Source organism: Cebus imitator, unplaced genomic scaffold, assembly GCF_001604975.1.
Source record: "Cebus imitator isolate Cc_AM_T3 unplaced genomic scaffold, Cebus_imitator-1.0 Scaffold316, whole genome shotgun sequence".
Taxonomy (NCBI): Eukaryota; Metazoa; Chordata; class Mammalia; order Primates; family Cebidae; genus Cebus; species Cebus imitator.
Genome location: NW_016107631.1, coordinates 287,556 through 312,221, shown reverse-complemented (window position 1 = coordinate 312,221; position 24,666 = coordinate 287,556). Strand labels below are relative to the sequence as shown.

Here is a 24,666-nt window from a genome sequence, read left to right as displayed (position 1 = left end):
CTCTTTAAAAAAAAAAAAAAAAAAAAAGCTGGGTATGCTGGCATATGCCTGTAGTTCCAGCTACCCTGGAGAGGAACTTGTGCCCAGGATTTAGAGGTTACAGTGAGTTATGATCACCACTACACTCCAGCCTGGATGACAGAGCAAGACCTTGTCTCTAATAAAAAAAGAAAAAAAAACCACCTGTCAGGAGCTCTCATTATTCACGACTACTCCTACTTCAGTTCAGTTCATCCCCACCCTACACATGCCCAACACTCACTTCTGGGACCACTCGAGGTTCATGCCAGACTGGGTAGAGAATGCCTGCAACATTTCTTGCTGCTCTGGAGAGAGGGTGGGTACTGGGCTGGAGGAAGGCGTGGGTGCAGGCATAGCGAAGGCTCTTTGGATCTCTTCAGAACTTGCATTCCGCACAAATAGCTCGTCGTTTACAATACACAGCCTTGAGAACAAAAAGCACTTAAAAAGCTGGACAGATATATAATGTCATCCCCCAACATCATTCCTATTCTCAGATTCCTTCAGTATTCACAAGGTTCCCCTCCCACTCTTAGCTATTGTTCCCTTTTATCATTTATCTCCTCCCATGGAATCCATGTTTGGAAGGATTATCTACCAAACACACTAGAGTTCTCCCAACACATGAACAGTTCTTAGCCCTTTATCTTCACAACAAACTTAGGAAGTGAATATTGTTATATGAACTTTCAGATGAGGCAGCAGCCTACTTGCTAGAAGTGGTGGAGCCAGGATGAAAACCCAAATGGTACGATTCCAGAGCCATGCTCCTAACTAGCTATGTGAGCTTTCCCTGATTTCCTGTTGCCTTTCTGAAAGCACCCCGAAGACTGACTGACTCTACTCTCCAATTACCACACTGTTGGCCATGGATTAGGACTGGTATCCAATGTGAAAAGCAGAATATTTACCCTGAATTGGTAGCAGGAACAGCAATGAATGTCCGGGTGAAGGCTCGCAAAGAATCTCGGGACTTTCCATCCACTGCAATGAGAACAATAGTAACGACACCTTAGGGTCGCTAGTGGTTTATGTTTATAAACAGCTTCTTGAATCATGGTCTTATTTGATACAAGGAATACTAGCGGGCCAGACAGGGATGATTAAATGTATAAGGGAAGTAGAGGTGGGGTGAAGGGTCTGGCAGAGAGGACAGTAATAGTAATAACTACTAACCCACTGATATCATCTGTGTGCCAGGCCCAAGGCCAAGCACTTTGTAAGTTATTTCACTTTACTTCCTAAAGCACCACTCTGAGATGGCTATTACCCATCTTACAAATAAATAAACTAAGTCTTAGAGGTAATGTTACTTGTCCACAGCCCCACACAACCAAAACTGGGATGGAAACTAAGAACTGCCTGACTCCAGTCTTCCTAATCCCCAGGCTTTTCCAATATCCTGATAGGACAGGCAGAGAGGGAGGCCAAGCCAAGATGGCTTGGAGGCAAAATGGGAGAAGGAGTTCAAAAAGAAAATGGGAGAAAAAGTAGCTGGGAAGCTAAGAGTGCTGAGGAACATTCCAGCTGAGGGTGGTACCATGCTACAAACTCAGGACTTTAAAGATTCTTACCTTCCTTGAAGACCCCATTGACAGAAAAACACAGCAGTGTGCTCTGAAAGAGAAGCAGCATCAGGTACAATGTAGACTTCTGAGCACACCCCAACCTTGCCTATTAAATGCCACCCCCACCCCAATTCTAGGCTTCTGTCAGGGCACAAGCAGGAACTTACAGTCTGGGCGCTTATGTCTACCACAAAGGAATTGACGTCGTGCTGGGTTTTGGGCAATTCGTTGAGGAAGGCAACAACGTTGAGACGCGTGTGCTTCAATAGCCGGAACCGCAAGGCTGTGGGTGGAGAAAGCTCAGCGGGGCTGCCACATACTCGTTAGTTTTATGATTGATTCCTTCCCATTCCCTTTTCCCATCCTGTTTTGTTCACATCACACACTTACTAGGGTCTTTAAGCTTCTTCACATTTCTGCTATCCTTGAAATACTCAGCCAAGTTGCTTCTGGGGGAATAAGAGGAATGGACACGGTGTTCAGGGCAGTGCTGCAGCAAGTGTTGCCCTGTACCTGCTGGGAAACCCTGTGGTCCCAGGAAGATTCTGGGATGTGATACTCACCGGGCAGGGTTTTGAGGAATGAAAGGAATGCTCAGGGAACAACAGGCCCCATCATGGTAGGCATCTAGGAGCCCTTGCCGGTCTCCAGAGTCATAAATAGCATAGTACCTGTGGGAAAAACAAATGAGAAGGTATAGACTCTGTGGTCTAGAGCCACGGCAGGACCCAGTACCTCCCAAAAGGAAGCTGTGGCTGAGCACAGTGGCTCATTCCTGTAATCCCACTACTTTAGGAGGCCGAGGCGGGTGAATTGCTTGAGCCCAGGAGTTTGAGACCAGCCTGGGCAACATGGTGAAACCCTGTCTCTACTAAAATTCCAAAAAAATGGCTGAGCAGGGTGGCTCATGCCTGTAATGCTAGCACTTTGGGAGGCAGAGGCGGGTGGATTACCTAAGATAAGGAGTTCGAGACCAAGCTGGCCAATGTGGCAAAACCCCATCTCTACTAAAAATACAAAAAATCAGCCAGACATGGTGGTGGGCGCCTGTAATCCCAGCTACTCAGGAGGCTGAAGCAGGAGAATCACTCTAACCCAGGAGGCAGAGATTGCAGCAAGCCGAGATCATGCCATTGCACTCCAACCTGGGTGACAGAGTGAGACTCCAACTCAAAAAAAAGAAAAAAAAAATTAGCTGGGCGTGGTGACAGTCACCTGTAATCCCAGCTACGGAGAGGCTGAGACAGAAGAACCTCTTGAATCTAGAAGGTAGAGGTTGCAGTGAGCCAAGATTATGCCACTGCACTCCAGCTAAGGCAATAGAGCGAGACTCTGTCAAAAAAAAAAAAAAAAAAAAAACGAAAAGAGAGTGAGGTGTGCTTGGGTCTCCCCAACTTTCCCCAACCTTGGGCTGTGGAGACGGGGTTCCTGGGATACTTACTGCTGTAGGAAGTGCAGGACCAGACTCTTCAAGTTTTCTGTTCCAAAATAGCTTCCCTGGAATCAAACAGGTATTAGGACCATGGAAGCAGTATTCCCTCCACACACAAGTTCTTACTCTGTCTGTGCTTCCTACCTTACAGGGCGGTAACGTCGTGGGGGGTTCAATATCAAAGGCAATTGGTGGGGGTAGCTCATGGCCATCCTGTGGAAAGAAGTAAAAGTTGACATTGTAGACTGGGCACAGTGGCTCACAGCTGTGATCTCAGAACTTTGGGAGGCTGAGGCAGGAGGATAGCTTCGGCCCAGAAGTTCGAGACCAGCCTGGGCAACATGGCAAAATCCCATCTCTATCAAAATTACAAAAATCATCTAGGCATGGTGGTGCATGCCTGTATTCCAACTACTTGGAAGGCTGAAGTGGGAGGATCACTTGAGCCTGGCAGGTGGAGGTTACAGTAAAAGCTAAGATTGTAGCACTGCACTCCAGCCTGGACAACAGAGCCAGATCCTATCTCAAAAAACAAAACAAACAAAAAGAAAGTTGTCAGTGCAAACATGAGAGAAAAAGACTGGATGCATAAGTAGAATGAAGAACTAGGAGAGAGGGGTCAAAAGTCAAGTGTAAAAGGGTCATGAAAAGTATCCAGGAATCCAGGCCAGGGGTGGTGGCTCACACCTATAATCCCAGCACATTGGGAGGCTGAGGTAAGTGGATCACTTGAGGTCAGGAGTTCAAGACCAGCCTGGCCAACACAGTAAAACACTATGTTGTTTCACCAGCCTGGGCTCAGGGAAAAATGGCCCCCACTCCCTACTAAAAATACAGAGGCTGGGCACAGTGGTTCACACCTGTAATCTCAGCACTTTGGAAGGCCGACGCGGGCAGATCACCTGAGGTCGAGAGTTCAAAACCAACCTGACCAACATGGCAAAACCTCATCTCTATTAAAAATACAAAAAATTAGCCAGGCATGTGGCAGGCACTTGTAATCCCAGCTACTCGGGAGGCTAAGGAAGGAGAATCCCTTGAACCCGGAAGGCGGAGGTTGCAGTGAGCCGAGATCACGCCACTGCACTGCAGCCTGGGCAACAAAAGCAAGACTCCATCTCAAAAAAACAAACCAAACTAAATAAAATCAGCCAGGCGTCTTGGCACATGCCTGTAATCCCAGCTACTTGGGAGGCTGAGGCAGAAGACTTGCTTGAGCCCAGGAGGCAGAGGTTGCAGTGAGTCGAGGTCGCACCACTGCACTCTGGGCAACAGAACAAGACTCTGCTTAAAAAAAAAAAAAAAAGGAAAAAAGGGCAGGGTGCAGTGGCTTATACCTGTAATCCTGTAATCCCGGCACTTTGGGAGGCTGAGGTGGGTAGATCACCTGAAGTCAGGAGTTCGAGGCCAGCCTGGCCAACATGGTGAAACCCCATCTCTACCAAAAATATGAAAATTAGACAAGCGTGGCAGTGCCTGTAATCCCAGCTATTGGGAGGCTGAGGCAGGAGAATCACTTGAACCTGGGAGGAGGAAGTTGCTGTCAGCTGAAATCAGTTGCACTACAGCCTGGGTGACAGGGCGAGACTCCGTCTCAAAAAATGAAAAAAGTATGCAGGAATCCTTGTGAGCGAGAGATGCTGTGCTTGTTAGAATGAAAAAAATTATAGACTTACCAGGCGTAATAACTTGGGAAATCGTTCACGAATGGCGCTGTCAAGAACGGGACAGAAGTGAGTGACGCTTCAGAGCCACCGTGCCTCCTGGGCTGCTCTAGGAGCAAATATACCAAACCCAAGGGACAGCCCATCCCATCCTGCTCATCCCTCCACTCCTTCCCAGCCTGCGCTCAGGAAAAAATGGCCCCCACTCCCCACCTGACCTGGGGCACCCAGACACGGACTGCCTTCAAGGCTGTCTCTTTTCTCTCTGCATGACTCTGAGTGCCACAACGAACAGCACTCCAAGCCCAGGCTTTAAGCCAGGACCTCCTTCCCCTCCCTGCCCCCCTTACCTTCCACCTACTCACCTGTGCAGCCCCGGGAGGAGGGAATGGGGTGGGAGCCCAGGGGCTCCGCTGCCTCACCAGGTATCCATCAGTTCTGCCAGGTCTGGCCTTGGCCAAGACCCAAACACACCACAGGGATGGCACAGGATGTTGGGGCAGGGAGATGAGCAGGTGGGGCTCAGGAATTGAGAGGCAAAGGAATAAGAAAGGAAAGGAAAAGGTGGAAAAAGAGAAAAAGGCAGGATGGGGCAGGGACAGGGGCAAGGGAGAGATGGGGGAGGTATGGGAGATAGAGAGGAAAAGGCAAGAGAAAGCAAAGAAAAAGGGAAAGAACTACAAGGCAAGAACGCATCTAGAAAAACGATGGAGAAAAGGGAGAAAGACAGCCTGACACAGCCCTTTCTTTCAGCTGCCCCATCCCTGTGGTCCAAGTTAGAAATGAGAAACAAATCCTTGCTGTGGCGAGTAGGCACTTGCTGCTGGCCAGGTCTCTGTCTGCTACCTGGGTCCCGATCTGAGCTGGGCGTGGGAAGCAAAGCAGCCATGGGGGCAGGAGACCTCCCTCAGAAGGTGTAAGGGTTCAGGACCCTGCATGGTTGTGGGGGTGAGGGTCTGTGCCTCACCTCTGTTGCCTTCAAGTTCTCTCCTGATGGCCCCTCTGCGACTGTGCCTGTCTTAGGTTGTTCCTTCCCTGAGGAATCTTACCCGTCTCTGGCTAACCAGCCATCCACTGGGGCCAAACAGGGTGATGTGCAGTGTGTGAGTGAGGGAGAGGCAGCGCCCCCGAGGGGGTCAGTTCTCTGTCTCCTTGGTAGACTATGCCCCCATGGCCTCCACACCCAGCACCTGCCTTGGGAGTCCCACGCCTGCTGGCGAGGCCCCAGCTCCGGTCACATCTTGGGGAACCCAGGTTTCTTCTCCAGGGAGAGCCCAGGTCATAGCACTGAGCAATAGAGACAGATTGCATGGCACCAGCCCCTAGGAAGCCTCAACCTCAGCATGGGCAGGAAAGCCCAGGCAACAGCCTCGGGCAAATGGATCCTGAGAAAAGGGTCCCTCTTGGCACAAGGGCAAGAGGGGCCATCACAGTACACAAGGAGGGAAGGCCCATCTCAGAAGGAAATCTCAGGTAGGGAGAACTTCCTCAGCCCATGGACACCAGGCTCTTGGCACAAGGCAACCCCATCTATAGGGTATGTACAAGATACCCTCTCGTCAGAGTAGAAATGGGGAGTTGCCTTCCTGGAACAACAGGATAGGGGAGATTCTAGAAAAGGCTGTGTTCAGGAAGCAAAGAGAAAGAAGGGCCACAGTCCCAGCAAACAAGAGAGTCAGGTGAAAAGTAAAGAGAGGAGATCTTAGGACAAAGCTAGAAGACACAGACAGACCAAAGTGGGGAGCACGTGATCCTCCCAAAGGATAGGTGGCTCCAGCTCAGGGCTGCACATCTCCTGCAGACGGTCACTGGTCAGGATGCATTAGCTCAGCCTCCCAGGGGGTGAAGGTCCCCAGGAGGGGAGACAGAGGCTACAACTGACCTGATGTAGGTGGACTGGTCTCGGAAGGTGTCACACAGGGAGTTTCCGTCGAGCCACAGCTCTTCTAGCTTCAGCCCCTTTATCTTGTCCAACTCCCGCTCAGACTTCAACTGCAAAGGGTGGGGGGAAAAATGGAGGAGATCGTGGTGAAGAGAGCCAGCTGGATCCCCACACCTCCAATCCCTACCATTAGCTCTGCTCTGAGATCTTCTTGTTTAATCTTTTTAGATATTCTTTTTTTTTTTTAATTTTAGAGACGAGTTCTTGCTCTGTCACCCAGGCTTCAGTGCCATGGCATGATCATAGTTCACTGCAGCCTCAAACTCCTGGACTCAAGAGATCCTCCCACCTCAGACTCCTGGGTAGCTAGGACTATAGGCATGTGACATCATGCTGGCCTTTTTCATTAAAAAAATTTTTTTGAGACACATTGCTCAGGCTGGAATGCAATGGCACAATCATAACTGACTGCAGCCTTGAACTCCTGAGCTCAAGCAATCCTCCCACCTCAGCCTCCTGGAGCAGCTAGGCAAATTCCTAGCCTTAAGTGATCCTCCTGCCTTGGCCTCCCAAAGTGTTGGGATTACAGTCGAAAGCCACCGCATCTGGCCTGAGTTCTCTCTCTTGCCTCTTGCCTTCACCAGACAAACCTTGCACACTCTCTACCCACCCCCGTCAAAAACACAGCCCAGGTATCAACTCTCACTTCATTTCCAGAAAGGTTTAGGATCTTCAGGTTGGGTGCCTTCTGCACAATGCTAGACATGTCATCCAGCCTGTATAGCCTGTTGTTGCTCAAGTTCAAGGACAACAGCTGTGAGGAGAAAGGAGTTTAAAGGAAGCACCACCAGCAAGTGGATCAGAGACAAATTTGCCCTCCAGCCACATCCTATCTAACCCACCCTGCTTCCTCATGCCTAATATTGGGTCAAAGGCCTTACCTCAGGGATGTTCTCTTCAATGATTCTCAGGGTAGCTGCCATACAGCTTCTGCGGTTCAGGACAACATCAATGTTCTGGGCCACCAAATCTTCAAGAAGAAGGGAAGGAAAGGGAGACTGAGAGGTCTTGCCCAGGCCAGCGTTAGCACTAAAATATCCTCAAACTTTCCCTCCCTGACAGATCCCCACCTGTCACCACCTCTCTGAGAACTACTGTTATCAATCATACCTGGGTCTGAACGAAGGCCCTTGAGGTCAAGGGCTTGTTGGGAGCCATCATATCGTTTGCTCATGATCAGCTACAAAGGACGAAAGGTTTAGTGGTTACTGGGATTGTGTGTGTGGGGTGGGGGTGTGAGAAGTGGTAAGACTGGGTTGGAAACTTAACTAATTTGAGCCTGCCTCACCTTTAGCTGTTCTACTTGTTCTGGCTTCAGTTCATTCAGTATAGTGGGGGGCGGAGCAGAGGAGTTGATGATGATAGATATCTGGAGGGAAGACACAAAGGGCACAGAAAACTCTAGGGAAGCCTAAGCTGCAAGACCAAGACCCAGTCCCTTCTCTGATCACCAACCTCCACCTCCAGCCAAGCCAGGCCCTTTAAACACACCCTTCGGTTCTCCCGATCCAAAATCTTATAGTTGATAGCTTTCAATGCAGAGGCAGTACTGGCGTCCTCAACAAAGAACTGGGCCCGTGTATTCTCATAGTGAAACTGCAACAGGAAACAGGAGCGTTACACTGGGAGTCCAGAGCCCCTTGCCCATCCCTGCTGCCCAGCCAGCCAGCCACTCAGGCCTTGTCTTACCTCAATAGGGGTGAAGGGCACACTGCACTTGCTCTGAATCATGCTCAGGAGCCATGCTTTGTCATACTTTTTGCCATAAGGAATCTAGAAATGGGAGAGAAAAGAAGGGAATTATACGTAAGGCTAAATAGCAGACCCAATACAATGCCTTTTACGCCTTCCACTAAACTTTAAAAGACATTCTAAGGAAAGGACCAGTATTAGGTTTTCTACTCGAGACACACATAGGATCTTCGGGTTGGGTGCCTTCTGCACAATACTAGACATGTCATACAGCCTGTATAGCCTGTTGTTGCTCAAGTTAAAGGGCAATAGCTGTGAACTCCTTTCTGTCCACTTACACTTACTATTTTTTCTCTTTTTAGTAACAGGGCCTCACTCTGTCACTCAGGCTGGAGTGCATAGCTCACTACAGCCTTCATATCCTGGGCTCAAGCAATCCTCCTGTCAGCCTTCTGGAGTAGCGAGGGCTATAGGCATGCACCACCATGCCTGGCTAATTTTAAAATTTTTTTTTTTTTTTTTTGAGACGGAGTTTCACTCTTGTTACCCAGGCTGGAGTGCAATGGCGCGATCTCGGCTCACCGCAACCTCCGCCTCCTGGGTTCAGGCAATTCTCCTGCCTCAGCCTCCTGAGTAGCTGGGACTACAGGCACGCGCCACCATGCCCAGCTAATTTTTTGTAGTTTTAGTAGAGACGGGGTTTCACCATGTTGACCAGGATGGTCTTGATCTCTTGACCTCGTGATCCACCCGCCTCGGCCTCCCAAAGTGCTGGGATTACAGGCTTGAGCCACCGTGCCCGGCCCTAATTTTAAAATTTTCTGTAGAGAAGGGGTCTTGCTGTATTTCCCAGACTGGTCTTAAACTCCCAGCCTCAAGTGATCCCCTGCCTCAGCCTCTCAAAGTGCTGGGATCACAGGCATGAGCCCCTGTACCCAGCCCACTTAAACTTATAATCCCTCAAATAAAAGAAAAATCAAATTTTTGATTCTAACAGTTCCAAGATATTATTATTATTATTATTTTTTTTGAGACGGAGTTTCGCTCTTGTTACCCAGGCTGGAGTGCAATGGCGCGATCTCGGCTCACTGCAACCTCCGCCTCCTGGGTTCAGGCAATTCTCCTGCCTCAGCCTCCTGAGTAGCTGGGATTACAGGCACGTGCCACCATGCCCAGCTGATTTTTGTATTTTTAGTAGAGACGGGGTTTCACCATGTTGACCAGGATGGTCTCGATCTCTTGACCTCGTGATCCACCCGCCTCGGCCTCCCAAAGTACTGGGATTACAGGCGTGAGCCACCGCGCCCGGCTAGTTCCAAGATATTATTTACACCTTGCCTGCCCCTCAGAGAACTCCAGGGATTCGAAGCCCCACACTCAGCTTGAGGCAAATGAAGACATCCAGAGGAATTACCCCCTCCCCCAACCAGTTTTCATATTTCTCATTCTCCCCGTCTCTGAACCTGCTCTAAGGTATCTGAAGATACTGATTCCTAAGAGAAAAGATAGATGCTTGACTGTGAAGTAAACAGCTGACAAAAATAATTTTTGGTCCGGATGTCACCACATGCCTGTAATCCCAGCACTTTGGGAGGCTGAGGCAGGCAGATCATGAGGTCAGGAGTTCGAGACCAGCCTGGCTAATATGGTGAAACCTTGTCTCTACTAAAAATACAAAAATTAGCCAGGCGTAGTGGTGGGCGCCTATAGTTCCAGCTACTCGGAAGGCTGAAACAGAAGAATCACCTGAACCCGGAAGGCGGAAGCTACAGTGCGCCGAGATCACACCACTGCACTCCAGCCTGGGTGACAGAGCAGACTCCATCTCAAAAAAAAAAAAAGAATAATTTTTGTGGAATAAAACTAAACATCTCCAGGCTGAGTGCAGCCTCCCATCGCTACTGCACCAACTACTTTCTCCAAGAACTCACTGTAATTTTGAACCAGTTCTTTGAGGTCCCATCCTGGCTGGTGCCAGCTCCTCCTCTCTCTGAAGGAGCTCTGTCTCTCCGCACGGTAACATGAATGCGATCTCGATCATGCCACGTATCACCCCGACGGTTAGGCCGGGTGGTATAGGGGTTGCTGTGGGTAAGCAGAGAATAAAATGACCATAAATGCTAGGAAAGTCTTCTCAGAGACCTACCTGCACCGTTGCTGGGGCTACAACTAAGGCTGTTCAGTCATTAAGCTACTCCTGGCATTTCTCACTCTTTCAGGTTGCAAAGGAAATGACATGGACAATAAAAGGGCCATATAATCTCATGGGCCACTAAATTCAAACCAGACCAACTGGTCACTTACTATCTTACTCGTGGACCATCTTGGGCATCACTCATTGCCACATCTCCATCATCTTCTTCAAGGCGGGAAGACCGAATACTAGAACCACCTCTTCCAGACCTACGGTTTCCTTCACCATATTTCCACCGGAAGGGACCCCGGCCTTTCTTCCTTCTTTGAGGGAAATTAACACGTTCATCATCGTGCTCTGGAGAAACAGGAACACAAATTAGGAGTAAGTAACTGGTCCTGCTTGGTGTGGCAATCACAGTTTCTAGTACTCTGCACTATGGGAAGAAATACATACTAACTACACAAGCCATCTCCATGCAAACTCCACTGCCAGTCCAGCGGTAAGAACCCTCTCTGTGGGAGGGAGGCATCAGGGAAAAGTTATAGGAAAATTGTGTAGGGCTTTTGAAAAATGAAGCAGAAACTGGAATTAGAGAGAAGCAGAATGCAGAAATGTGACAACCAAAAGTGTAACTGAACACAAATCAGACCTCTGAAAGCCACGTGAAATCTGCCACTCAGTACTTTTGTCTATACAGTACAGATGCCAGTTACAAATATGATCAATGTAAGGGTCCTCTAAAAATTCTCCTTGTTCTCAAATTGCCACTTTGAAGTTTTGTGAGGAGCTCTTCATTTCCTTGGTCAGAAATGGCCTTTAACTCAGAAGACAGACATTCTACACTCAGGATCTAGTGGCAGTGCCAGGCTCAGGTGCTTAACCAGGGATCCTAGAATGCTCTCCAAGAATATGACCTTCTGACACATGCTGTGTAGGACTGGCATCTTTAAAAGGTCCCTAACTCCCAAAAGAAGTCTGCCTTATGCAGATACTGTAAACAATGAATCTCAACAAATAACCCTAAGAAAAAAAGTACACAGAAGGCGCACCTAACATTCACTGAGAACTTTCTCCAGTGCCGGTCACTATGCTTCAGGCACTTGATAGAAATGATCTCATTCCCCCTACCCCCGCCTGCCCCCTCCACTCTTAAGAAACAGATACTGTTGTTATTCCGCATTAAGGAGGTGGAAAACGAGAGTTTTAAATTCACGGTTTCAACCTCCGCCACGCACTCCTAACTACTACAAAGGACTAACACCCAGTGTAGTGTTCAGACTAGAACATCCAGTTGATGTGTCTCAAATATTAAGCCAAACCCAGGCCCGGGGATTCAAGACTGACTGGACGCAGTAAAAAAATAGGGCACCAGGGCAGCCCACGAGCAGGGCACTAACTCACATTAAAGGAAGAGTCAGGCCGCCAAACCGAACTGACAGGCATCAACCACCCACAAAGTTCAAAGGAATCCCGTCACCCCACCCCCAAGCCACCCGCTCCGAGCCGCAGGTCCTCCAACACCAGGATTCCAACAGGAATCCAGGAGTTCAACAACTCGGTGTCCACCTCAAGTGCTCCCGTTCCTCCGCGCGCAGCTCCCCACGGACGCCGAGCCCCTGCGGCCTCACGTCTCGGGGGCTGAGGCCTAGGCCGGCGCCGCCCACCCGGGGTCCTAGATAGCCGGCTCCCGACCCAAGGACCAGCACTAACCGCTGTACGACTTCCCCTCGTCCGCCATGCCACAGCGAAGAGCAAAGGCGGGCTCAGGCGCGGGCCGCTACGCCGGCAAACGTCCGAGCTCCCAAGCGCTCAGGACCAGTGTCCCTACGACGGGCGCCACCGCATTTATTCGGCATAGCACGTCGCGCGCCGCTGACGTTCTAGGCTGTGGGCGGTGCCACCGCCCGGAGAAAGCGCGGCCCCTGAGCGTGCGCACACTTCAGCCCGTCGTGCGAGGGGCGGGGCCCGACTCTGCACGCCCCGCCCAAGGCCTGAGCTTGCGGAACCCCGGCTGGCTGCCAGCAGGTCCTCGCACCTTTTCATTTGTCCGCTGACGCTACCCTGGGCACCTCCAGAGTTAGTGCTGGAACAGAGTGCTGCAACTGCAGCCCAGAGTTCAGAGCGGGGAAGGGGACCGCACGAAGGGCTTCCAAGGAATGGAGACTGCGCCTCCAGGTGGCAGTGATGGCTTAGACCCCTACCGGAATCCAGCCAGTTTCAGCTCGGCTCCTTGTCTATATGCCTCGCTTTCTTCCCTTATAAGATGGATTAATAATCACGAAGTTGAGAATTAGAATGTAAGTTTCATGGGAGCAGGAACCTTGACTAATTAATAGCTTTTTTTCCTCGAGGGCTTGATTTGGTACCATGCCTGGCACATAGTAGAAACTCAACATATATTTGTGAAATAAATGAATTTCTGTTCTATGCATTCTCCCAACCCCCACCCGCCCCGCCGCGAGTTGCTGAGTCAAATGAGACGGCATCTATCAGGGCATTGCCGAGCATTGTCATTAAAGACCTTCCATCAATGGCGTTCCCTACTAGAAACCCATCGTGTCAATAGGGCCAACAGTGAAGCTCACCAGCAGTGGCAGACAACTTGCTGGAGATGCCAAGGAGAACATTTTAAAGTATCAGGGCCTTGGGATCTCCTAGACCCCCAGAAGCACCAGCCCCTGATTGCTGTCTCTATAGCTTGAGCTTCCTTTGCAATACTTGAGACAGGGGCACTCGAGTGGCCTCAGAATGTGGTGGAGTCTTGGTCAGGAAGAACAAAGCACACCTGGATGGTGGGTATTCTGGGCAGGTGTCTTCTCCAATCTCTGTGATTGGCTTTGTTTTGGTGAGGGACTTGGAAGGAAACAAAAGCCTCAGCTGGAGTTGGGAACAAATTCTTCACCTTCCACTCCTGGCAGCAGGCAGAGCTTCTTCTGCCTTGCTTAGCTTAAGGAATATATGAAACAGGTCCAAACACTGCTTGAGATGGTCCTGGAAGTTGCCACCAATCAAGGACCCCTCTGAAATCCTGCTCCCCTGTGAAAGGAAGTTTCTATGCTAATGAAGTGTTGCAACACTCGGTTCTGCCCTGCCTAGAAGCAGCTGTGTGTCAGAGCCCAATATAGCCTGTGTCAGCAGTGATACCCAGCAGAGCCATTAGCCCAACCCTTTCAGTTCTGGCACTGGGCAGTGGGCTCATTCCACTCACTGCCTAGGCCCTTCGACGCTCCCACCCAGAAATGATCACATAGCTAGTGAGGATGACAGTCTTGCTGTAATTGGGAGAAAATGGGCTGCAGCACATTTGGCAGATTGAGAGTCACCAGCAGCCAATGTCGGAGGTTGTGCAGGCAGCTGAAGGGCTCAGGGCTCCCTGCCTCACTTGGTGAAAGAGGAAGAAAGAGGTCAAGTCCTAACCCAGATGAGAAAATTGGTCCCTGGGACATTTTACTTCCTCTCTTCACTCACAGGAAGGTGGGGAGGGGCATCATCTCCCTTTGCTGCCAAAGCTTCCTTTGGGAGAGGTTGGAGAGGGTTTATAAAAATCTCCTAGTAGAGGCAACCTCCCCCAGCTGGCCGCCAGCTGGCCTCTGCTCCCTTCCAGTCACTTCACAGCAGAGTCCAAATCCAGAACTGTGTGTTTCATGGGCCTGAGGGTGGTGGGGGCAGAAAGAGTGGCCAGAGGCAAGGGGTGGGAGATCAGGGGCAGTGGCCATTCTTAGCAGTTCCAGGGAAACAGGGCCTTTCTCCCAAGCACCCTGCACAGGCTCGGTGGCAGGATCAGCCACTTGCCCTCCCAGGAGGGTCCCAAACCCCAACGGAGTGCCTCAGAGTGGAGCAGGTTCAAGCAAGGAAGACCACAAAGATGATGAAGAAGACAATGAGAATGAGGAAGATTTTGACCATGAGCCACCGATTGGAGGTGACTGACTGGAAGTACTTGAGGATCTCTGAATGGGCGGCCTCAACGTCCAGCTGGGCTCCTAGCACATTCTCGTCGATCCTGGGAACAAGGCCGGGAGAAGAGAAAACAAAAGGACACTGGATTAAAAAGAATGCTGTTGAAGTCTGTTTATTTATTTTGAGATGGAGTCTGATTCTGTTGCCCATGCTGGATCTCAGCTCAGTACAACCTCCACCTCCGTGTTCATGCAATTCTCCTACCTCAGCCTCTCGAATAGCTGGGACTACAGGCACGTGCCACCATGCCCAGCCAATTTTTGCATTTTTAGTACAGATGGGGTTTCACCATGCTGGCCAGGCTGGTCTCGAACTCTTGACCTTGTGATCCACTCACCTCAGCCTCCCAAAGTGCTGGGATTAGAGGAGTGAGCCACCGTACCGAGCCTATTTATTGACATGGAAAGATGGTCACAATATGATCCCATTCTTGTGTATAGAAAAGGCTTTTGAAGAGCGCTATAAATGAGTTATTTCTGGCTTGAAAACCAGCTCTGCCATTTATTAGCTTAAAACTCTAGTCTTTAACTTCAAGCCTCATTTTCCTCACTGGCAAAATGAGGTCTACACAAACCCTACCTTCCCTCAGGCTGCTGCCAGTCTTCAATGAGTTAACAAATATAAAGTCCCTAACCCACAAGAGCCCCCAAAATGTTAGTTATAATTTTTGCTCATCAGTATTTATAGATTTTTATCTGATGAGTATGCATTATATTTGTTGTAAGGGGAAAAAAGTTCAGACACTACAGTCAGGAAATCATGGTTCTGAGTGAAAAAGGAAACCTTCCTGACATGTACAGGAAGTCAGGGGAGGATAAAAAAGCTCTATGGCCAGCCGTGGTGTCTCATGCCTGGAATTCCAGCACTTTGGGAAGCCAAGGCGGGCAGATGGCTTGATCTCACGAGTTTGAGACCAGCCTGGGTGACATGCAAAATCCCATTTCTGCAAAAAATACAAAAAGTAGCCGGGTGTGGTGGTGTGACCCTCTTAGTCCCAGCTACTCGGGAGGCTGAGGTGGGAGGATGGCTTGAACCCTGGAAGTTGAGGAGCTCGAATCGAGGCTGCAATGAGATTGTGCCACTGCACTGCAGCATGGGTGACACAGCAAGACCCTGTCTCAAAAACAAAACAAAACAAACAAAAAAAGGATATAGACCCCCAGTTTTGGCTGGGCTGTAATCCCAGCACTTTGGGAGGCCCAGGCAGAAAGATCACTTGAGCCTAGGAGTTGGAGACCAGCCTGGGCAACATAGGGAGACTCCGTCTCTACAAAAACATTTAAAAATTAGCCAGACATGGTGGCATGCACCTGTAATCCCAGCTACTAGGGAGGCTGAGATGGGGAGGGATCACTTGTGTTTGGGAGTTTGAGGCTGCAGTGAGCCATTTTCTCANAAAAAAAAAAAAAAAAGGAAAACAAAAAAGTTAGTGACTACAGGTACATGGAATATGAGTGTTTATTGTGCTATCCTCCCAATGTTTCTGTAGTTTGAATATTTTATGAGGGGTAAAGGAAAATGAGCAACATTACATCAGTGGTTTTCACACCTTAGGAAAAACAAGAATCACCTGTTGAATTCTCAAATACACAAATTCTCAAGTGTCACAACCAGAAATTCTAGGTTGGGGCCCAAGAATCTACATTCCAAAGAACTTCAGACTTAATCAGTGGTTTTAGAGCAAGTGCTCAAACTCAGATCCACTGGCATGCAGGGAGGAAGCATATAAATGTCTCTACCTATTTTAAAGACTGTATCCTTTCGGGCCAGGCACGGTGGCTGATGCCTATAATCCCAGCACGTTGGGAGGCAGAGGTGGGTAGATCACGAGGTCAAGAGATAGAGACCATCCTGGTCAACAAGGTGAAACCCGTCTCTACTAAAAATACAAAAATTAACTGGGCATGGTGGCGCCGGCCTGTAGTCCCAGCTACTTGGGAGGCTGAGGTAGGAGAATTGCTTGAACTCAGAAGGCAGAGGTTGCGGTTAGCCGAGATCGCACCATCGCACTCTAGCCTGGGTAACGAGTGAAACTCCATCTCAAAAAAAAAAAAAAAAAAAAAAAAAGATTGCATCCTTTCATAAATTTATTTTGCATATGGTTACCCATAAATTTCCTCTACTTATATCCCTTTTGTGGTCCAAACTGTAAAACTGCTACTGAACCATTCCCCTGAAACTATTGGCACTGATCCCATTAATTCAGACCTCCTGACTCAAACACATCCTTACCTCAAACCTTCTCAGGAGTTATAAGAAGAAAACACTCCTTAAAATTCCTCTACCCCAAGTCCTAAGGACACATTTCTCTCTCCGCTTCCTCTCATCTTCCTCAACCTTCCTCCTCAGTCTGGCCAGATTCTTCCATTCTCTACATAGCCCCTGACTCCAGGAGGGATGTGTCCTAATTTTTTTTCTCACTTTACCCACTGTCTCTGGGTGGTCTATGCCCAGGGTTTCACCCAGAAGCCACTGACTAAGTCGTTACCTCTAGCACTGTCTTCTCTTCCAAACATCAGAGCATGAAATGGCTACTAAACTCTGTCACTTAGCTGTCCCACGAAGTCTGAAACACTCAACACATCCAGAACAAACCCAATTCTCCTCACCAAGCATCAATCCACTCGCTGCTTCTTATGCTCTCTCCCTGACAACAAATTTCTTGCTGTGACCCACAGGTCATTTGTGACCTGGCCTTGCCTCTCACTAATCCCCCAACCACACTGAATAATTCTGCGCTCCTGAATCTACCAAGTTCTTTCTCATTTCTGTGCTGTTTTTTCCTCACATGGAACAGCTTATCCTTTCCCTTTTTTGGCTGGCATTCCCCTCAAATCTTAGCTTGGTGTCACTTCTGGGAAGGTCCCTTGGCCCCATCTAGGAGCAGCACCTACTCTGAGTTCTCTCATCCCCTTCTCCATTTTTTTTTTTTAAAGATGGGGTTTCACCATGTTGGCCAGGCTCGTCTCGAGCTCATGACCTTGTGATCTGCCTGCCTTGGCCTCCCAAAGTGCTGGGATTACAGACATGAGCCATTGCACCCGACCCCCCTTTTTCTTTTTAAATAGAGACAGGGTCTCTGTGTTACACAGGCTGTCTTGAACTCCTGCCCTCAAGCAATCCTGCCTTGGTCTCCCAAAGTGCTGGGATTACAGGCATGAGCTACCGCATCCAGCCTCATCCCCTTCTCTTCTTGCCCTATCATACTGAGCTGTCACTGTCAACCCATGTCTCCCCTACTAGTGCGCTCCAGGAGGACCAGGATGGTCTTTCACCTTCTTATCCTCAGACAAGGATGGTCTTTCACCTCTCCTACTAGTGCACTCCAGGAGGACCAGGATGATCTTTCACAGCAGCAACAAATGTTTGCTAAACCAATGAGCAAATGCGTGCTAACAGTGAAAAATACTTATGACACTGTTTTAAGGAAGACTAGAATGTAAAGTTGTATATATGGTATAATTCTATTTTAGCTGTATAAGGATTGAGGAAATAAATATCTTTTATAATTCTGTTTCACTGAATCTATAATAATATTCTAATATTCAAAATACAACATAGCTGAAAGAGCTATCACATTTATGGCCTAACTCTGAAACAGATGAAAACCAGTCAGTTATTAGCCAGGCATGGTGGCACACACCTGTAATCCCAACTACTGGAGACGCTGAAGCAGGAGAATTGCCTGAGGCAATTGCTGAGGCAGGGAGGCAGAGGTTGCAGTGAGCCAAGATTGTGCCACTGCACTCCAGCCTGGGTGACAGAGTAAGACTGTCTCAAACAAACACCACCAACAAAAATCAGTCAATTCTCCTGACTCTAGATCAAGACAGCTGATCTCACAGTACCTTATAAATCGATGGTGCTCAACATTTAATAGTTGAATAAACTTTTTTAAAATCAGTGCTTCCCAAACCTGAACCCCCCTATGGAATTTTTAAAATGAAGCTCCCTAAAAGCCCACTCCATTCACACCTCTTGAATCAGAATCTCCAAGGGCTGGGCGCAGTGGCTCTCCCCTGTAATTCCAGCACTTTGGGAGGCCAAGATGGGTGGATCACAAGGTCAGGAGTTCGAGACCAGCCTGATCGACATGGTGAAACCCTGTTTCAACTGAAAATACAAAAATTAGCCGGGCGCGCTAGTGCGTGCCTGTAATCTCAACTACTCAGGAGTCTGAGGCAGAAAAATCACCTGAATCTGGGAGGTGGAGGTTGCAGTGAGCCAAGAGCACTGCACTCCAACCTGGGGAACAGAACAAGACTCTGTCTCAGAAAAAAAAAAAAAAAGTACCTCCAAGTGTTTTCTTTTACCTTAGTCAATTAAATTTGTGTGGTTGCTTAATGGATTGATGATATTAAGAAACCTGCTTTATACAAACGTAGGTGTTCACTCAGTTTCACATGATCAACGACGTAGGGTAAAAGCGCTCTGCTAGGTACTGTGAGGAATGAAGATCAATCAGGGTTGGACTCTGCCCAAGGGGATAAGAGCAAGTGGGCAGGGGTGGATTCCTAAAACCTCCTATACCTCCTCTCCCCTATCCTCTCCTCTACTGGCCTTCCTTCTTCTTTTGTTTTTTTTGAGACAGAGTCTCACTCTGTTGCCCAGGCTGGAGTGCAATAGCACAATTTCAGCTCACTGTAACCAGTGACTCCTGGGTTCAAGCGATTCTCCTGCCTCAGCCTCCTAACTAGCTCGGATTACAGGTGTCCACCACCATGCCCAGCTAATTTTTGCATTTTTAGTAGAGACAGGGTTTCACCATGTTGGCCAGGATGGTCTGGATCTCCTGACCTTGTGATCTGCACACCTTGGCCTCCCAAAGTGCTGGGATTACAGGCATGAGCCACCACACCCAGCCAGCCTTTCTTCTCAATGAGCTGAGAAGACTGAAGTTGTCTGAAGATAAATGCCACTCCACCCCCAGGACTGGTACAATATCCTCTGTTTTCCCACCTATTGCCAGCTCCTCTTAGAGCCAAGCTTCGATTTATGTGCTGGAGCCCATTATCTCTCACCTTCTCAAGGACATCATCTCAAGAATTCTCCCATGTTTCTCCTATATTATGATTTTCTAATATATCTGTTGCATCATTCCAATTGGCATGCAAACATACCTTTATTTTCTCTCAGCCTTTTAAACCCTGTAGGCTCCCATCAGACAAATTTGGAACAATTTGAGCACCGACAATAATCATTGCCCTCACTAATTGTATACAAACAATAAATTAAAACCCATAATTTAAGTCTATAATGATGCTCAAAAAAGAGGAAGAATTTTACTTATTTATTTATTTTTGAGACAGAGTTTTGCTCTTGTTCCCCAGGCTGAAGAGTGCAATGGCATGATCTCAGCTCACCACAACCTCCGCGTCCTGGGTTCAAGCAATTCTCCTGCCTCAGCCTCCCAAGTAGCTGGGATTACAGGCATGCACCACCACATCTGGCAAATTTTGTATTTTTAGTAGAGATGGAGTTTCTCCATGTTGATCAGGCTGGTCTCAAATTCCTGACCTCAGGTGATCTGCCCACCTTGGCCTCCCAAACTCCTGGGCTTACAGGCATGAGCCACCTCGCCCAGCCAAGAGGCAGAATTAAAAAAAAAAAAACAACTACTGGCCAGGCGCAGTGGCTCACGTAATCTCAGCACTTCAGGAGGCCAAGGCAGGCAGATCACTTAAGGTCAGGCGTTTGAGACCAGCCTGGCCAACACGGTAAAACCCTGTCTCTGCTAAAAATACAAAACTTAGCCGGGCGTGGTGGCTCAAGCCTGTAATCCCAGCTCAAAAAAAAAGACATGATTGGGCTGCGTGCAGTGGCTCATGCCTGTGATCCCAGCACTTTGGGAGGTGGAGGTGGGCAGATCACTTGAAGTCAGGAGTTCAAGACCAGTCTGGCCAACATAGTGAGACCCCGTCGCTACTAAAACCACACACAGACACACACACAAAAAATTAGCCAGGCGTGGTGGTGGGCGCCTGTAATCCAGCTATTCTGAAGGCCGAGGCACAAGAATCGCTCAAACCCAGGAGGTGGAGGTTGCAATAAGCCAAGATCGTACCACCGCACTCCAGCCTTGGTGATAGAGCAAGACTCAGTCTCAAAGAAAAAAAAAAGGACATGATCTCACCACTGCCCTCCTGCCTGAACAACAGAGTGAGACCTTGTTTCAACAACATAAAAAACACCCAGAGAAAAACACATTACACATAACAATTAGAATTATCACTGACCTCATTAGAAACAAGACAGACCAAAAGACCATGTAATATAAAATGCTTTAAGAATAAATCTGGCTGGGTGCGATGGTTCACGCCTGTAATCCCAGCACTTTGGGAGGCTGAGGCAGGCAGATCAAGAGGCCAGGAGATGGAGACCATCCTGGGTAAAGCGGTGAAACCCTGTCTCTACTAAAAATACAAAAAATTAGCCAGGCGTGGTGGTGGGCGCCTGTAGTCCCAGCTACTTGGGAGGCTGAGGCAGGAGAATTGCTTGAACCTGGGAGGTGGAGGTTGCAGTGAGCTGAGATCGCACTGCTGCACTCCAGCCTGGGCAACAAAAGTGAGACTCCGTCTCAAAAAAAAAAAAAGAAAAAAAACAAAAAGAAATTGTTGTCAGCAGATCTCCACTAAAAAAAAAAAAATGCCAAAGGAAGTGCTTCTTCAGGTTAACGGGAAGAGATACCAGTGGGAAACTTAGATCTACTCAGGGAGGAATGAAGAACCCTGAAAATCGTCACTATATATCATTATCATTTCTTCCTCTTAATTTCTTTAAAATACATTTAACTTTTTAATATTTTTCTCTTTTTTAGACAGGGTACTACTGTCATCCAGGCTGGAGTGCGGTGGCGCAATCTCTGCTCACTGCAACCTCCACCCCCAGGGCTCAAGCAAATCTTCCTGCCTCAGACTTCCCAGTAGCCAGGACCAAGGAGTGCACCACGACGCTCTGCTTGTGTTTTTGTATTTTTAGTAGAAACTGGGAATCATCATGTTGCTGAAGGGGAATTTTTGGTTTGGTTTTTTTTTTGTCTTATTGCAGGGTTTTGAGGAAAGGTTACATGATCTCACTTCTTTTTTTCTTTTTTTTAAGAGACAGGGTCTCAGTAGTAGCCCAGGCTCCAGGGCAGTGGCACCAACATAGGTCACTACAGCCTTGAACCGCTGGGTTCAAGCAATCCTCCCACCTCAGCTTCTCAAGTAGTTAGGATGACAACACACATGCCACCATGCCCGACTAATTTTTTAACGTTTTGTAAAGATGGGCTCTTGCTATGTTGGTCAGACTGGACTTGAACTCCTGGCCTCAAGTGATCCTCCCCTAGAGGTCTCCAAAAGTTCTAAGCCACCATGAGCAGCCCTTACTTCTATTTTAAAAGGGTTATTCATTGTTTTGACAATAAATTGTAGGGGCTAGGATAAAAACAGATTAGGTACAAAGGCCTTTGCAGAAACCCAGGCAGGAGGCGATGGTGGCTGGGGCCAAGTGGAGGTGGTGAATATATAGTACTTGGATTCTGGATATATTTTTATTTATTTTATTTTTTTTTTGAGACAGTCTTGGTCTGTCACCCAGGTTGGAGTGCAGTGGCGCCATCTCAGCCTCCTGGGTTCAAACGATTCTCTGCCTCAACCTCCTGAATAGCTGGGATTACAGGCACCAGCCACTATGCCAAGTTAATTTTTGTATTGTAATTTTGTATTTTTAGTAGAGACGGGGGTTTCACCATGTTGGCCTGACCTTGTGATCCACCCACCTCAGCCTCCCAAAGTGCTGGGATTATAGGTGTAAGCCATGACACCCGGCCTATATATTTATGTATTCATTTTTGGAGACGGGAGTTTCACTCTTGTTGCCCAGACTGGAGTGCAATGGCGCAATCTCAGCTCACCACAACCTCCACCACCTGGGTTCAGGCAATTTTCCTGCCTCATCCTTGTGAGTAGCTGGCTAATTTTGTATTTTCAATAGAGATGGGGTTTCTTCATGTTGGTCAGGCTGGTCTCTAACTCCTGACCTCAGGTGATCCACTGGCCTTAGCCTCCCAAAATGCTGGGATTATAGGCGTGAGCCTCTGTGCCCAGCTGAATTCTGGATATATTTTTAAGATAGAACCAACAGGATGAATTACTTGATGAGCTGAATGTAGAGTGCAGAGAGAAAAAGAGCAGTTTAAAAATACATTTAACATTTTGTTACTTTTTTTTTTTTTTTTTTTTTTGTGAGAGGGTCTCACTCTGTTGCCCTGGCTGGAGTGCAGTGGCATCATCTGGACTCACCCCACAGCCTCAATGTCTCAGGCCCAAGTGATCCTCCTACCTCAGCTCCCAATTGGCTAGGACTACAGGCATGCGCCACCAGGCCCAGCTAATTTTTGTATTTTTTTGTAGAGAAGATTTGTCCTATTGCTGAGACTGTTTTCGAACTTCTGGGCTGGAGCAGTCCACGCCCCCTCAGTCTCTCAAAGTGCTCGGATTACAGGCATGAGCCACTGAGCCCAGTCAGTAGAGTAGGTATACGGAGAAAATAAATTCTGTGTTGGACACATCCAACAACATTTAAGTAGAAATGGTTTTTAGTTTGGTTTTTCTTTTTTTTTTTTGAGACAGAGTCTTGCTCTGTCACCAGGCTGGAGTGCAGTGGTGCAATCTCAGCTCACTGCAACCTCCACCACCCGGGTTCAAGTGATTCTCCTGCCTCAGCCTCCCCGGTAGCTGGAACTACAGGCGCCCGCCACCATGCCTGGCTAATTTTTGTATTTTTAGTAGAGATGGAGTTTCACCATGTTTGCCAGGATGGTCTCAATCTCCTGACCTCGTGATCCGCCTGCCTCAGCCTCCCCAAGTGCTGGGATTACAGGCATAAGCCACTGCGCCCAGCCTTTAAGACAGATTCTCGTTCTGTCACCCAGGCTGGAGTGCAGTAGTGTGATACTGGCTCACTGCAAACTCCACCTCCTGTCTTTAAGTGATTCTCTCGCCTCAGCCTTCTGAATAGTTGAGATTACATGCATGTGTCACCATGCACAGCTATTTTCTTTTTGTATTTTTAGTAGAGATGGGTTTTCACCATTTTGGCCAAGCAGGTCTCAAACTCTTGAACCCGCAAATGATCAGCCCACCTCGGCTTACCAAAGTGTTAGGAATACAGGCATGAGCCACCGCTCCAAGGCCTGTAAGTGGAGATGTTGAAGAGGCATATGGATACATGGAGTTTAGAAGACAGGTCTGGGACGAAGACTAAAATATGGGCAGAATCTGGCCAGGCTCAGTAGCTCACGCCTGTAATCCCAGCACTTTCAGAGGCCAAGGCGGGCAGATCACTTGAGGTCAGCTGTAATTTTTAATAAAGTTGGATTTAGGTCTACTATTTTTCTATTTTCTATTTTTCTCAATTTTTTCTGTTTATCCTCTCTTGTCCTTTTGAATTAAAATTTTGTTTAAAATTCTATTTCCATTTCAATTTGGTTGTTCCTCTTCTTGCTATATGTCATTGTTCAGTTTTACTTTAGTGGTGGCTCTAGGGATTACAATATATCTTATTAACTTTTCACAGCCTACTTCATGTGAACTGTCAAAATCTTGAAACCCTCTTCTTTCATCCATCATTCTATAGTTAAATTTGTTGGATCTACATACTTTATAAATCTCAGAATATAGACTATTATAATTTTTGTTTTAAAGTTAAACGTGGCCAGGTGTGGTGGCTCACCTCTGTAATCCTAGCACTTTGGGACACTCAAGTGGGCAGATCACCTGAGGTCAGGAGCTCGAGACCAGCCTGGCCAACATGGTGAAACCCCATCTCTGTTAAAAATACAAAAATTAGCTGGGCGTGGTGTGGGCACGTGTAATCCCAGCGACTCAGGAAGCTGAGGCAGGAGAATCACTTGAACCCACAGAGAGGCAAGAGGTACCACTATACTCCAGCCTAGGCAACAAGAGTGAAATTCCGCCTGAAAAAATAAAAATAAATTAAGGCTGGGCGTGGTGGCTTATGCCTATAATCCCAGCACTTCGGGAGGTTGAGGCAGACAGATCATGAGGTCAAGAGATTGAGACTATCCTGGCCAACATGGTGAAACCCCATCTCTCTAAAAATACAAATGTTAGCTGAACGTGGTGGTTGTAGTCCCAGCTACTTGGGAGGCTGAGGCAGGAGAATTCCCTGAACCCAGGAGGCAGAGGTTGCAGTGAGCTGAGATTGGGCCACTGCACTCCAGCCTGACGACAGAATGAGACTGT

The 24,666-nt window shown here is 48.1% G+C and overlaps 2 protein-coding genes across 3 annotated transcripts in view; both read right to left on the bottom strand.

The window, feature by feature from the left end:
* NXF1 (nuclear RNA export factor 1) overlaps nucleotides 1-12,334 on the bottom strand; it is a 15,325-nt gene extending 2,991 nt beyond the window's left edge. Inside the window, exons 1-19 of the mRNA XM_017503813.2 lie at nucleotides 12,167-12,334; nucleotides 10,624-10,810; nucleotides 10,251-10,404; nucleotides 8,317-8,400; nucleotides 8,119-8,223; nucleotides 7,916-7,996; nucleotides 7,738-7,807; nucleotides 7,509-7,597; nucleotides 7,274-7,381; nucleotides 6,568-6,677; nucleotides 4,698-4,734; nucleotides 3,166-3,234; nucleotides 3,031-3,086; nucleotides 2,153-2,260; nucleotides 1,980-2,038; nucleotides 1,757-1,872; nucleotides 1,596-1,638; nucleotides 933-1,005; nucleotides 263-445 (exon numbers count right to left, since the gene is read on the bottom strand). Coding sequence (XP_017359302.1) covers nucleotides 263-445; nucleotides 933-1,005; nucleotides 1,596-1,638; nucleotides 1,757-1,872; nucleotides 1,980-2,038; nucleotides 2,153-2,260; nucleotides 3,031-3,086; nucleotides 3,166-3,234; nucleotides 4,698-4,734; nucleotides 6,568-6,677; nucleotides 7,274-7,381; nucleotides 7,509-7,597; nucleotides 7,738-7,807; nucleotides 7,916-7,996; nucleotides 8,119-8,223; nucleotides 8,317-8,400; nucleotides 10,251-10,404; nucleotides 10,624-10,810; nucleotides 12,167-12,194 — 1,760 coding nt within the window. The 5' untranslated portion in view covers nucleotides 12,195-12,334. The remainder of the gene's footprint in view (nucleotides 1-262; nucleotides 446-932; nucleotides 1,006-1,595; nucleotides 1,639-1,756; nucleotides 1,873-1,979; nucleotides 2,039-2,152; nucleotides 2,261-3,030; nucleotides 3,087-3,165; nucleotides 3,235-4,697; nucleotides 4,735-6,567; nucleotides 6,678-7,273; nucleotides 7,382-7,508; nucleotides 7,598-7,737; nucleotides 7,808-7,915; nucleotides 7,997-8,118; nucleotides 8,224-8,316; nucleotides 8,401-10,250; nucleotides 10,405-10,623; nucleotides 10,811-12,166) is intronic.
* A 1,377-nt stretch (nucleotides 12,335-13,711) lies between these two features.
* Nucleotides 13,712-24,666, bottom strand: part of STX5 (syntaxin 5) — a 27,390-nt gene continuing 16,435 nt past the window's right edge. For both annotated transcript variants that reach the window (XM_017503815.2, XM_037729672.1), the window contains exon 11: nucleotides 13,712-14,459. In XM_017503815.2, the coding sequence (XP_017359304.1) occupies nucleotides 14,300-14,459 (160 nt within the window). In that variant the 3' untranslated portion in view covers nucleotides 13,712-14,299. The remainder of the gene's footprint in view (nucleotides 14,460-24,666) is intronic.